We start from the raw sequence: 12,948 nt of genomic DNA on the forward strand, positions 1-12,948 counted from the left end.
AGCGTCTTTTTCTTGACCCCCAAACTCCATTTTGTTGAAGCACTTGGTGACAGTTTTGGGTTTTATTTCCTTTACTGTCAAGCCAATTTAATTTATTGCATCCAGGACAGAAACTGACCATGAAAGAGCAAACACACTTTCGGCTTCTTCAACATGAATTATTAGAGACTGCATCAGTAATCGTCTATAATGACACTTGAATGTGTAAATATACCCCTGGTCCACTGGTTATGCGAGGCTGGTTGAACCTGTAGGGAACCAAGCCAATTTAACGTCTGATAACATTACTTTCAGGTGGCAGGTTGCATTGTCTAGGAAAAGGAGAACTTGGCGATTTCCTTTTTTCATTTTGGCATTGAAAGAGCCCAGCCATTCTTCCATAAGACCACTCACCATCCACGCCTTTTTATTGCTTTGCCATGTTACTGGAAGCTTAATGATGATTATGTTTTTGAAACAACCTGGTTTTGCCACCTTTCCAATCACCAGTGGCTTCTCCGTTTCACCTAACATGTTTCCACACAGCAGTACAGTGAGTCTTTCCTCGGACATTTTTCTGCTGGTGCACCTTTCATCTCGAATTGCTAGCAATTTTGAAGGCAGTGGACAATAAAACAGTCCTGTTTCATTGGCATTGAACACGTATTTCAGATTATAATTCACAATTAAGTTGGACAATATTGTCTTCCATTCTGTTGCTACACTTTCTTGCACTTCCCTAGCTTCCCCACACACTTCATTCCACAGGATGTTGTGCCTAGCTTTGAAACTGTCCAGTCATCCTGCGGATGCCTTAAACTCCATAATTCCAACCTCTTTAGTGACTTTCAGAGCCTAACTCTGCAATATGGGTCCAAATAAAGGTAAGTGTTTTGCCCATGCACTTACAAACCATCTGCACACTATTTCATTAATTTCTTCATTTCCGTTCTTCTTTGCCTTTCTTTTCATCTGCCTGTTACCTTTCATCCATTCCTCCTGAATCTTATCCTTGTTTCTTAAAGTCACATAAATTTGTGTTTTACCACATTAGAAACACGACATAATTTAGCACACAGAGAGTTTGTCTTTCTCACTCACCACAATTACATTAATCTTTTGGATAAGTGTTAATGACACATACCGTTTGTTCGACATCATGTTACTGTATCTTTTAAAGTGCTACTAGTCAACTGAAACTGACAGAAAATAATGACCTTGCCACCTAAAACCATTGTTTAACGGGACAACACTTACCTCTTTCATTGGGCACATTGCACAATACTGTTGGTAGATGGCCGGCCGGAGTGGCCGAGTGGTTCTAGGCGCTACAGTCTGGAACCGTGTGACCGATACGGTCGCAGGTTCGAATCCTGCCTCGGGCATGGATGTGTGTGATGTCCTTCGGTTAGTTAGGTTTAAGTAGTTCTAAGTTCTAGGGGACTGATGACCTCTGAAGTTAAGTCCCATAGTGCTCAGAGCCATCTGTTGGTAGATGCGCAACTATGTTCCTGTATATGCCGTTGAGCATCAATAATGAGGAAAACGAGAAAGGCAACAATGAGAGCGCTGATGAACAAACCATTTCCTTTGTTGTACTGTACCAACACTGACTGTAACTTATTCGTTGTTGCACAGAGCGGCACATTTTAGGTCCACACCAGCAGCACTGCGCTGTGCTGGAACTCTTTTCATCGTTTTGCACTGCTCAACAGAGGTGTTAAGAGTAACAACCTTGCCGAGTCGTGAATAACTAATGAATTGTAATACAGTAGTACTGCATAGGCTCTTTTCCGCATAATACAATGAATTATTAAGTACATTCGAAGATTTGCTTTCCATTTTCGCATTAGGCACTTTCCACTTTATACAAAAAGTCAGCATATAAAAGTGCACTGAAAGCATCAGGACTGAAATACTTGTATGGTTTGAGCAGATTTCCCAATTACACATGTGCTAATTTGAGCAATTTTTACTATATCTGACTTCTCTTCAAATTATGTAACATCTGTCAACTGAACAGGAAAATTAATTTTTTCTTTTTCAAACATTTCATCTACTTCTAATCTAATATTTTTATGATTATTAACTCTTTCCACATGCTCATTTTCTGGATAGAAAGCTGATTTTATTGAACAAAGGAAACATTTTTGATTTGTGTTTTTTAGAATAATTACTGCTTTTTTATCTTCAATTTTTTTTGGTAAATCGATATAAGAAGAATCAGAAATTGGACTGTGTCTATTAACACTTAATTCTAAACTACTTATATAAAATAATGACCAACCAGATTTTTTTCACCACATTTCTTCCATTTCAGTTAGTAGTTTATTTGTTGATTTTTGATAACAATCTTCTAATTTAGTTGTTCTTAATAAAACATCATTACTTGTTTTAAAATTATATTCTTGTATTTTGGCTTGTCTTTTAAAATTATATTAAAATTTCATGTTCACTTTAATTGCTCTTGCTTGCATTAAAATATTCTAAATTTACTGATTACTTCACCTTTAGTTTGGTTAAAAATTTCTTGCGGTTCAACAATAATAACAACATTATTAATTTTGTACGTTATTATTCTAGATTTAAAAGCAGAAGCTTTTCTATTCAGTCATTTAGGTGAATTAAAAAAAAAAAAAAAAATCATCATCTTGGAAACGGAAATTTGGAAAATTTTTCTGATGTTTTTTTTGTTTAATTTCATGATATTTATCTGCTAGAAGCTTTTGAAAATAATTCTCATTATCAATGTTATTAATATTACCCCCAGATTTACTGATAAGAGCGATTAATTGCTGCTAATTAAGTGTAGAATAATTTTTAAAATTTTTCATTTTACAGATTTGATGAAGTTCTTTTAAAGATTTTTTATTCAATTCATTATCATTATTATTAATACTGTCGTCAGATTTTTTATAAGATCTATTAATTGGTGTTTATTAAGTTTTGAATAATTCTTGAAAGTTTTTATTTTACAGATCTCATGAAGTTCCTTTACAGATACAGATAGAGTCAACAGCATTTAGAAACAGCATGATTAACTTCTCTTTAATAAGTTTTTAGCTTCCTCATTTTACAAATTGTGTTCTTAGTCCTTTTATATTTTTGTATCTTAGTTCCATCTTCTTCATTTCTTTAATATTAAAATTATCAATGAATTCCTCTAGATCTTGCCTAGTTACATTTGAATAACCTTTTTCTTTACAATAATTTTCTAAATCAGCACAATTTAATCCACATTTTTCTTTACAATAATTTTCTAAGTTTTGAAATAGCTCAGCTTTCGAGTACATTTTGTTTTGCTTTTATTTATATAGAAAAAATTTAGCTTTTTAAAAAATTAAAACAGTTATGGTTGAAATGTAGTTTGAGTTTTTTAATTAAAATTTCAATCGATTATATAGATAGATGATGTTTGACAGAGTTTATTGATAAAGATAAATTTATTAAATTTTAATTTTTTAAATGAATGAAAATTTTGTTCACAGATATCGATAAACACAATCTCAGAGAGCTTATTTATATAGAAAAAATTTATTAGATCTATTATTTCCTTAATTAAATGTAAATTTCATTGGCAGATATACATACATTTTTAAATGGGGGAAACGGCAAATCTAAAATCTTGTTTTGTATTAGCGAAATTTTAAAAAATATTCTCTTTGATCCAGAAATCTCATAAACATACTGCAGTTCCAGTATGTAGAGTCACTGCTTCCCTCTTGCTACAGCACAGCAAATACCGTCTGGCAAATCCTGGGCTGGCGTCCACCTGAGCTGCAATGCAATTCACTGCTCCTGTATGACACAGCGTAAAGGGGGATACTCCTGTTGTTTTAACACTATCTCTGCCCAACAAATATAGTTTAAAGTATCACAGTTCCAATATAGGTACTCTACAATCATTTTGTCTTTCCCCACTATGTGTGATGCATAGCTTGAGAGCTGTGCAAGGCACTTAACTTGCCTGCATTGATGAGTTGACTTGAAATCATTGTCATGATGAAAAATAGCTACAAATGGCTTGTGATCAGCAAAAATTGCAAAATATCCTCCTTTGACAGATGGGTGAAAGTGTTTCATTGCTAAATAAATCACAAGCATCTAACATGCAGTGAACTGCACACCATTTTTGCTGTTGTTGAGTCAAGTTCTTAGAGAAAAAGGTAAGTGGCTGCAAACATCCACTGTTTCTCAAAGAAAATGTTCAAATGTGTGTGAAATCTTACGGGACTTAACTGCTAACGTCATCAGTCCCTCAGCTTACAGACTACTTAACCTAAATTATCCTAAGGACAAACACACACACCTCCACCGCGATCAGCCGCACAGCCCCTTCTTTTTCTATTGCAAATGTGCTCCCATGGCTATTTCACTCATGTCTGCCACAAGTGCCAAGGGTGATGATAGATCACTAGACCACCTTTTTTGTGAAAACTGCCACTGGACCTCCAAATGTCTTTCATACCATGAGCAAATAAAGAATCGTGGACAATGCAATTCCGCCAAACTCAGAGACTTGTGCCAACCCCCCCCCCCCCCCCCCCACCAAAAAAAAAAGCTCCACGCTGCAGTGCTAAATGAGATGTTCAGGATGCTGAGGCTGGCCCTGTGCTAAACATTTTTCACCATAGGAAGCAATCTTGGAAACGTGTACCACCATACCTATATGCTGTACTGTTGCTATCAATGTGTCATCAGCACTTCTTAGACAGACACCGACTTCCAAACCGTTATCGATAAGAAACATGAAAACACATGATAAGAAACATGAACACACAAGCATGCGCACTCGCACACGCGCACACACACACACACACACACACACACACACACACACACACACACACACACATTATAGATTTCTACACTTAACGTTTACAGTTCTCCACACAGCTCATACTTCATGAAGGAAAGATGCCTGCAGGCATAAAGGATGGGTGAAACCTTACCAGTTAGGCTGCTGAACCTGAGCTTCAGGGTCTACCAGCCATTGGTGCTATAGGACATTAACTTTCAACCTCAAAACTAGTCTTGTATAAACAGTTGGTGTGACCAGTTGACTGCTGCTAATGTGGCATTTGCCTACGTCTTCACCATTCTCTGATCTGGGTGCTTGTGTTGTTGCCAATGTATATTAGTGGCCATGTTTGAAATCTGGGTAACTGCAGGGTTGAGTTCATTGATGTGTAAAGTTGCTGAAATGCTTGTACACATCTACATATACATACATACTCCACAAGTCACCATACAGTGTATGGCACAGGGTTCTATGTACCACCATTAGTCACTTCCTTTCCTGTTCCACTAGCAATAGAGCAAGGGAAAATGACTGTCTATTAGCCCCTCTTTGTAGTCCTTAAGGGAAACTTATGTTGGTGACAGTAGATCCAATATGCATTCAGTCTCAAATATCAGTTCTGTAAGCTTTTGCAATAGTGTCTCATGTTAACAACTTTGTCTTTCCTCTGGGGATCCCCATTTGAATTCATGAAGCATTTCCGTAATACCTGCATGCTGATCGAACCTACTCATAACAAATCTAGCAGCACAGCTCTGATGAGCTTCAATGCAGCCTATCATACTAGCACCACCATTTCAGCAAGTCTTGTTGCATGGCAGCCTTCATATTGTTTCAAACTGTGACTTCATATCTGCTATTTGTGTGTGTCTATCTGCATGTTAAGTTTTGTCATTTGTGCAGTCAGCTGCTCCATGGTGAGTTTGGACAATGTATACTGCTGGTGAGAAGTATTTGTGCACATTACAGGACCAGTGGCATCAACTTACACCTCTCTGCCTGCTCCTGCATCCTTGTCTTGATTGCTGCCGATTTTTGCATATCGAGAAACCACCCTTAAATAGTTTACTTGCTAAATCTTGCAATGGCATGTCTGTTGGTGCTGCAATAACATTGTGGATGTGGAAGTTCACAAAGCCATAATATGCATAAAGACAGTTCAGGTAGAAGTTCTGGGTCTGCTATGTATGTACAGTTTTGGACACTTGTGAAAGAGTCTTATCACTCAAGTTTTCATCTGCAAGAATCTTTTGTAATCACAGTTCTAGTGACAGCACACATCATCTCATGAGAGCTTTCTTTAGTGCAGCTCAACTTTGCTGTAACGAGATCTATCAGTGTTACTGAACATTCAGTGCTGTTTAAATATACATTCACCTTGTATGAGCCAAAGATGGGATCGCGTCAACCAGAATATAGGAAATTTAACATTTCCATGTCGCACGTACATACTCCCTTCTTGCATATTTATGTCTGCCATGTCATTTTTCAGTGAATTAAAAGCCATGGATGGCGATCTTGGGTTGAGCAGTAAGCCTTGTTCCATTCTGATTCTAGTTCCAGGAACTTGAATCAATGGATCCATTGTCTCTGACAATATGTTCCACTGTTACCTTTGCTTTCCTTTTCCATTTTGTGGTCATCACTATGGGAGCTAGGAATTATTCTCTCATTCGCAATAAATATTGTCCTATATTCAATAATAGCTTCATTATGCAAGTATAGGATGAACAAAGAACAGGAGATAAACAAATGTAAAGAATAACCGCAACTATGCCGATGGTGGCAGAGATACTTTTTATAGTTCATGGTGGTTTCACTCACTTGTCACAGCAAAGTGTATTGTGGTGTTGCCACAAATCTTGGTTAGGCATCTTCTATCCTCAGATCTAGTTTTATGTGGTCATTCCACTTTAACTGTCTCTGCACACACAGTCCTATATTTTAAAAATTGTGACTTACTCCCATAATTTCTCATCGTGGTCTAATATATCAATAATAGCTCTTTCCTCCCATTTTGTGCTATATTTTACATTTTATGTGTTGAGGACCAACTACCAATCCTTTTACCAAGTGTCAACCCTCTGCAGATCTTCCTGCATTTGCTACAATGTTCTATTATTACAACTTTCCTATACACAATAACAGCATCAATAGACAGCCTTACAAAGCTTCTGATGCTATCCACTAGGTCATTTTCATACACATCAGGAGCAGTTCTGTACTACTCCCATTAAGAGTTATGTGGCAAGTTCTGTTGCTATAAAGTCTTCAATCCAATAAAAATGCTGGGATGTTATTCTGTAAACTAATAGTTTATTCACTACATGACATTGTGGACCTGTTCTTAATGACTTCTGGACATCACTGAAGATAGAATAAACCCAGTCACTGCTACCAACAGAGAAGACAGAGTTTTAGATGATAACTGTCTGCAGCATCCATGTACAAAGGAGAGTTTTTGTTTCCAAAAATGACAGATTAATGACATCTCCATCAATTCACAAAAGGTATTAAGTACAGGTCCACACTATAATGTAGTGAAGAAATTACATTAGCATAAAACATTTTCTGTATTTCTACAATGGCCTGATGTCAGCAATACAGACCTATAGTAATGTACCTCTATCATTTCTCTGTTCTTGAAAATAAGAATATCATGCACCTTTCTCCAATTTGTTGGAGTGCTTTGTCATTTTAGTGATTTACAATCAGCTGTTACTAGGATATTAGCAAGTTTTGTCAGATAATCTGTATGGAAACATCAAGACATCCTATGAGGTCAGATCACCTTTCCTCCACTTAACAGTTTTAGTTGAGCTTCTGTTTCATTATCACTTATATCATTAGCTGCCATTTTGGCATTATGAGACATCTGGATGGACTGTTTATGGAATAACCTTCTTCAGTGAGACACTTAAAAAGAAAAAAAAAACATTATTTTCAACTAATTTGTATCACCCCCCATTTTGGGGCCAGTATAATCACTGAGTAAGAGTATTTATTACTTTAATCCAGTGACTTAGTGAATAACTTATAGATAAGTTTTAACTTTCAGATTCACTGAAAGGTTCCTACACTTCTCCCCTTACATATGTGGTGGTAATGTCCAGCCTCTGCTTGACAACAAGGTCTTTGTTTTGGTTGAACCTTGCATGAAGCACTCTTTACTGTTGTAACAGCTTCATAACATGTCTAATGATCTGTCTATGGTCTTCTCCATACCTCATAACCTGGATTGACCCATTTGTTTTTAAAATATACTGCACAATACTGATTTTTAATTTTATGCTTTGGCACTCCACTGATGACTGAAGTATATTCAACCAGCAGAATTCTAACTGGCTTCCTCCAGGCCAAAACATCAGCAAAGTATTAGTGGCCTTGGCTATGAAGGCATGTATGTGTGTAGGTTGTCTCTTTTTAACTAATGGTAAGGTCTTTGTGAAGCATGAAAACCATCTGAGGATACAACACAAGAAATCACATTGGGAACAGGTGTGAAGATGAACAGCTGTATACAAAGGCCTCGGGAAGATCCTTGCAATATTGAAAAAGAATTGCTCATTTCTGCAGAAAATGGTGACAAGGCTTTTGGAGATTGAAATTTTGTGTGAGAAGTTTCGCAATTCTTAAAGATGAGGTTTTTTTTACAATGTTACCAGAGATGTGGAGATTGACTTGTAGGGAGAAGTTCTGTTAGGCAGAAGAGGATCAAATGAAATGAGTTGATCAGAAAGGTAATGTATAAGTCATGACAATTGAAATTTTCAGAAAGAATGGGACTTAAATCTGGTTTCCTGGTTTTTGTTAGTAGTATCCTTAACCATTGTGTTATATATGAGCCTGATTCAAATTTTCATGTACCATTCATGTTTCAACTTCTGATTTCCAAACACTACAACCATAGGTCCTCCCACACAGTCTTTTGGGTACAAACCACTGGGGAACAAATTTGGTGGAGGGGTACTCTGATATTTGTGCAGGACTTATAGTGGTCTAATTTTCAAGCATAATTTTAGAAATTTTGTAGTTATAGACTCTAAAACCCAATTCAGATTGTATGGTGGACCACACTGCCTTTGATTTATTTTTATGTCTTAAATTGAACCTTATGTTTGCCCTTTATTTTTCTGCATTCATAACATTATTAAATATAATTATATAATTCTGAACATATTCAACAACACTTCTCACTTCCAGTGATCCATTTTAATTTAATTGACACATGGTGTGTATTTTTAGGCTTTATTGGCAAATGATAGTAATGAAATATTCTTGGGTATTCAGCCATGTTAGTGTCATCCAAATGGTGTGACATTTCCTCAAGATGACTTGCTGCCATCTTCAAGTGGTCTTGACAACTGATTGTCTTACACTGGATGCCATCTTATATATCCCCTACCTCCTAATGTTGATCTCAAGCCCATGGTGCCCAGGCATGGCTCCACTGCCAAAGTGGTCTTCAATTGGTGCACCATAACACCTGAGTTCATTTAGTAGGTGTGATGTGAGTGGATCTCCACACTGATTGTCACTGTGCTTTCAGCACATTCAAGGCTGGGTCTCAAACATTACTGAGTTAGAAGCCACTGTCTTCCTATTTTCCCAAATAACCCTTTTGGAGGGTATGAAAAACCAACATTGTTTCTGCTTCTTTGTTTTCTGTAGTTTCCTTTGTGCCAACACTTCTTTCCTAGAGCCAGATATCCACAGATTCTTTAGAAACATTGTTACAGAATGTGTTGGTGTGTTTTAAGAACTTGGTTCCTGTCATAATTCACACTATATCCTTTGGTCCTTTGGATATACAGTGGTCTGTGACAGTTGACTTCGTTGATTATTCTTTATCTGTGTGATGCTTGTACTCCATGCATATTTCCTGCACTGTCAAGAGAAACTGACCTATGCATATATTCCTACACGTGCATGGCGTGTGGTAGCCTATTGCTTACTGCAGTCCTAGGTCATCCTTAACAGATCCCAACAAGGCTTTCATCTCTGCTGATGGGTGACATCCACACGTGGTGTGCAGAGTATTTTCCTAACTTCTGCTCATGTGTTACCAAAATAAGACATCAAAATTGCTGCAACAGGTTTCTCTTCTTCATCTGGAAGCTGTGGCCTAGGCTCTTTTTGATTTTATGGCACACTGGATCTGATCTAGTTCTAATCTTCCCACACAGACACATGTCAACAGGACTTTTTCCAACACCTGAACTGCCTGCACTAAAACACCAAGTTCACAACCGAGATACACAGAATCTCTGGACATACTCATCAAGTGAAAGTCAGATGGTACACTAGGGCACAGTGCTTAGCATAAACCAGTGCACACAGATTTATACTTGTATACCACCAGCCGTCATGCCTCCATGCAATATTGCAAGAATACTATCAAAAAATAATGTCAAGTGTGTATTGTGCTTGCTTCCCAAGATGAAAGCCTTTCTGGGGTCTGCTGAGGATCGCCTAGTGCTCTGAAAACCTGGAGAGTATCACATCTGATGCCACTGTGGGAGAATGGCTGTTTGGAAGGTACAGGAAAGATGCACAGAGCACCTGCACCACACAGATAAAGAACAACCAACAAATTCAGATGTCACAAAGAACATCATAACAGTCAACTTATGGATGAAGATGACACAGTTCAATTTATTGGACCAAAGGTGGACAGGAACTCAGGTTGAAATGTTCATGTTGCTTTACTATCAAATAACTCACGCAGTTTTATGTTGTTATACAAGTAGTAGTAAATGCATCAATTGTGAGTATGGGAAAAATAGCATCTCATTTTGAATCTGTCATTAGGTATCGTATAGTTTTCTGGTGAAATTTAAATTGCACATCTCAGATATTGACACTACAAAAGAAAATTGCCAGATACATGTGTACTGCACAGCAAAAAGAATCTCATTGCCCATTATTTAGGAAACTACAAACACTTACTGTTTCCTTCCACTACATTTACAAAATTACAATCCTACACAGCAAACAAAAATTATTTGAGGTAATTGTGCTAGCACACTTCCAATGCTAGAAAAAAAAAAGATAATTTTATGCTTCCCACAGACCTTTTGAAAATATATGCAGTCTCCAAAATACTTGGGGTTGAAAATATATAATAGATTAACAGGCACAAACATACTTAATATGAAGCCAGAGTCTCTAAAAATTATGATGCAAGTGCTTCTGTGGGAGAAATGCTGCTATTCGGTGGAAGAATTTATAGGGATAAAGTGATAATTTGAGGAAGGTAAAGCTTAGTATTAGCTGAACACATCAATGACCAATTAAAAATATTTTTAGAATGACTTACAAAACTGAGACAGGGATTTTCAGAAGCAGATAACAACTCTTGGTCCTCATCTTTCATTGGAAGTTTGCTTATCCCTTCATTTTTATTATCCTTCTTATTTACAATCAGTTCCTGTAACTTTACTTTTTCTTCTTCTTGCTGTAAGAGAACATTTCCACAACATTATTGCAGCCTAAACATTTTAAAAAGTTTGTGAAACAGTACCAATCAGTCAGCTGAGCTCATGAAAGAGTTACAGTAATTAAACACACAATGAAATGTATGTTTTTGATTGAAAATAGTTAACCGTTTCTGAAAGAAAGATAATGTATCTATAAGTTTTATATTTTACTTTTAAAAATATTTGTAGCAGATATTTTGAGTTTGAGACTGACTATAAAACAAAAAAAATAGGGTGTGCATAACATATCTGGTACTGTCATGATGTGCATGTAAGATAATTGACGGAAACCAAACTCAAAATCAATATAAATCATTTTCTGATTTAAATTTACTAGTCTTAATCAAAGGAACTGCACACAAAATTTTTGTGTTTAGCTGAAAATCTATCTTCTGTGAATACATTTGTTTTGCCTTTGTTAGTTCATTTTTCAAACAATGGGAACTTCAGGTTGGAATATCAACAAGCAATCACACCTTATGCACACATGACTGCCATCTACAGCAGCTCAGGCCATCACTCCAATCCAAGCTTTTGCATGAGGTGTGCTCGCTTGGGTGAATGAATGTGTGTGTTTTCTTTTCTGAAGAAAGCTTTGAATGAAATCTAAACATGTAACAGCCTTTCCATTGTGCCTGTCTGCAACTCAATGTGTCATCCTTATGGTGAGTAGCAATCTATCCTTTTACTTACATTGTTAGTCCATTTTTCTGAAGTTCTCACTTCACTGATTCTGTTTCAGTAGGTGTAGGGTGTTGAGGTAGTGCTCAACAAGCAGCCATAATTCTGAGGCTTAAATTGAGTGAGCTGGTCTTGTCAGCTGAGACTAAGATTGATCTTTCGCACTATTCAAGTTAAAACATGACACACTATTTTGATGTCAATAGGGTGTATGCACTGCAATGCATTTCAAAGGTGTTTACATGAATGTTTATACACTGAGAAGGCAAAACATTATGATCACCTGCTTAATAGTATGTCAGCCCACCTCTGAAACACAACATAGCAGCAATTCTGCATGGCATGGATTTGACAAATTGTAGGTATGTTTCCAGAATTACTTTGCATCACATGACTGTATACAGCTCACAAAGTTCTTGTAAATTATGAACCGGTGCTTTGTGGAAATGGAGCTGATGCTTGATAGTGTCTCAGGTTCAAATTACGGGAATTTGGTGGCCAAGACATCAATGTAAGTTCACTATTATTTTATTAAAATCACTGTAGCACCATTCTGCCTTTGGACATGGGCTCTTATCTTGCTAGAAGATGCCATCACCATCAGGGAAGACATGAAAGGATGCAGGGTGCCCACAATGATGTTCACATTGTCTACAGTTTTCGTGGAGAATGGTGCCTTGTATTACTACCATAGGGCTCATGGTAGCCTACGTGAATGTCTCCTATAGTACAATACTGCCCATAGCTGCCTATGTCTGTTAGTGTTAAATGTTTTGAGCAGCCACTTGTCTAGATGATGAAGTATCCAGACATGACCACTGACCTGGTGTAAAAAGATAGTGATTCATCACACCAGGAAATATGCTTCCATTGAACCAGTGTATAACCTCAATTGATCCTGTGGCCACTGTGATTATAATTGATGATGTCATTGGGTCAAAATGGGAACACATATGGGTGGACTGCTGCAGAGTCCCATGTTCAACAACATACACTGAATGGTGTGTT

At 37.0% G+C, this 12,948-nt stretch overlaps 1 protein-coding gene across 1 annotated transcript in view; it reads right to left on the reverse strand.

Annotated features, from left to right (window-relative positions):
- LOC124722186 overlaps positions 1 to 12,948 on the reverse strand; it is a 260,469-nt gene that overhangs the window by 172,600 nt on the left and 74,921 nt on the right. Inside the window, exon 5 of the mRNA XM_047247385.1 lies at positions 11,100 to 11,237. Coding sequence (XP_047103341.1) covers positions 11,100 to 11,237 — 138 coding nt within the window. The remainder of the gene's footprint in view (positions 1 to 11,099; positions 11,238 to 12,948) is intronic.

This window comes from Schistocerca piceifrons, chromosome X (assembly GCF_021461385.2).
Source record: "Schistocerca piceifrons isolate TAMUIC-IGC-003096 chromosome X, iqSchPice1.1, whole genome shotgun sequence".
Taxonomy (NCBI): Eukaryota; Metazoa; Arthropoda; class Insecta; order Orthoptera; family Acrididae; genus Schistocerca; species Schistocerca piceifrons.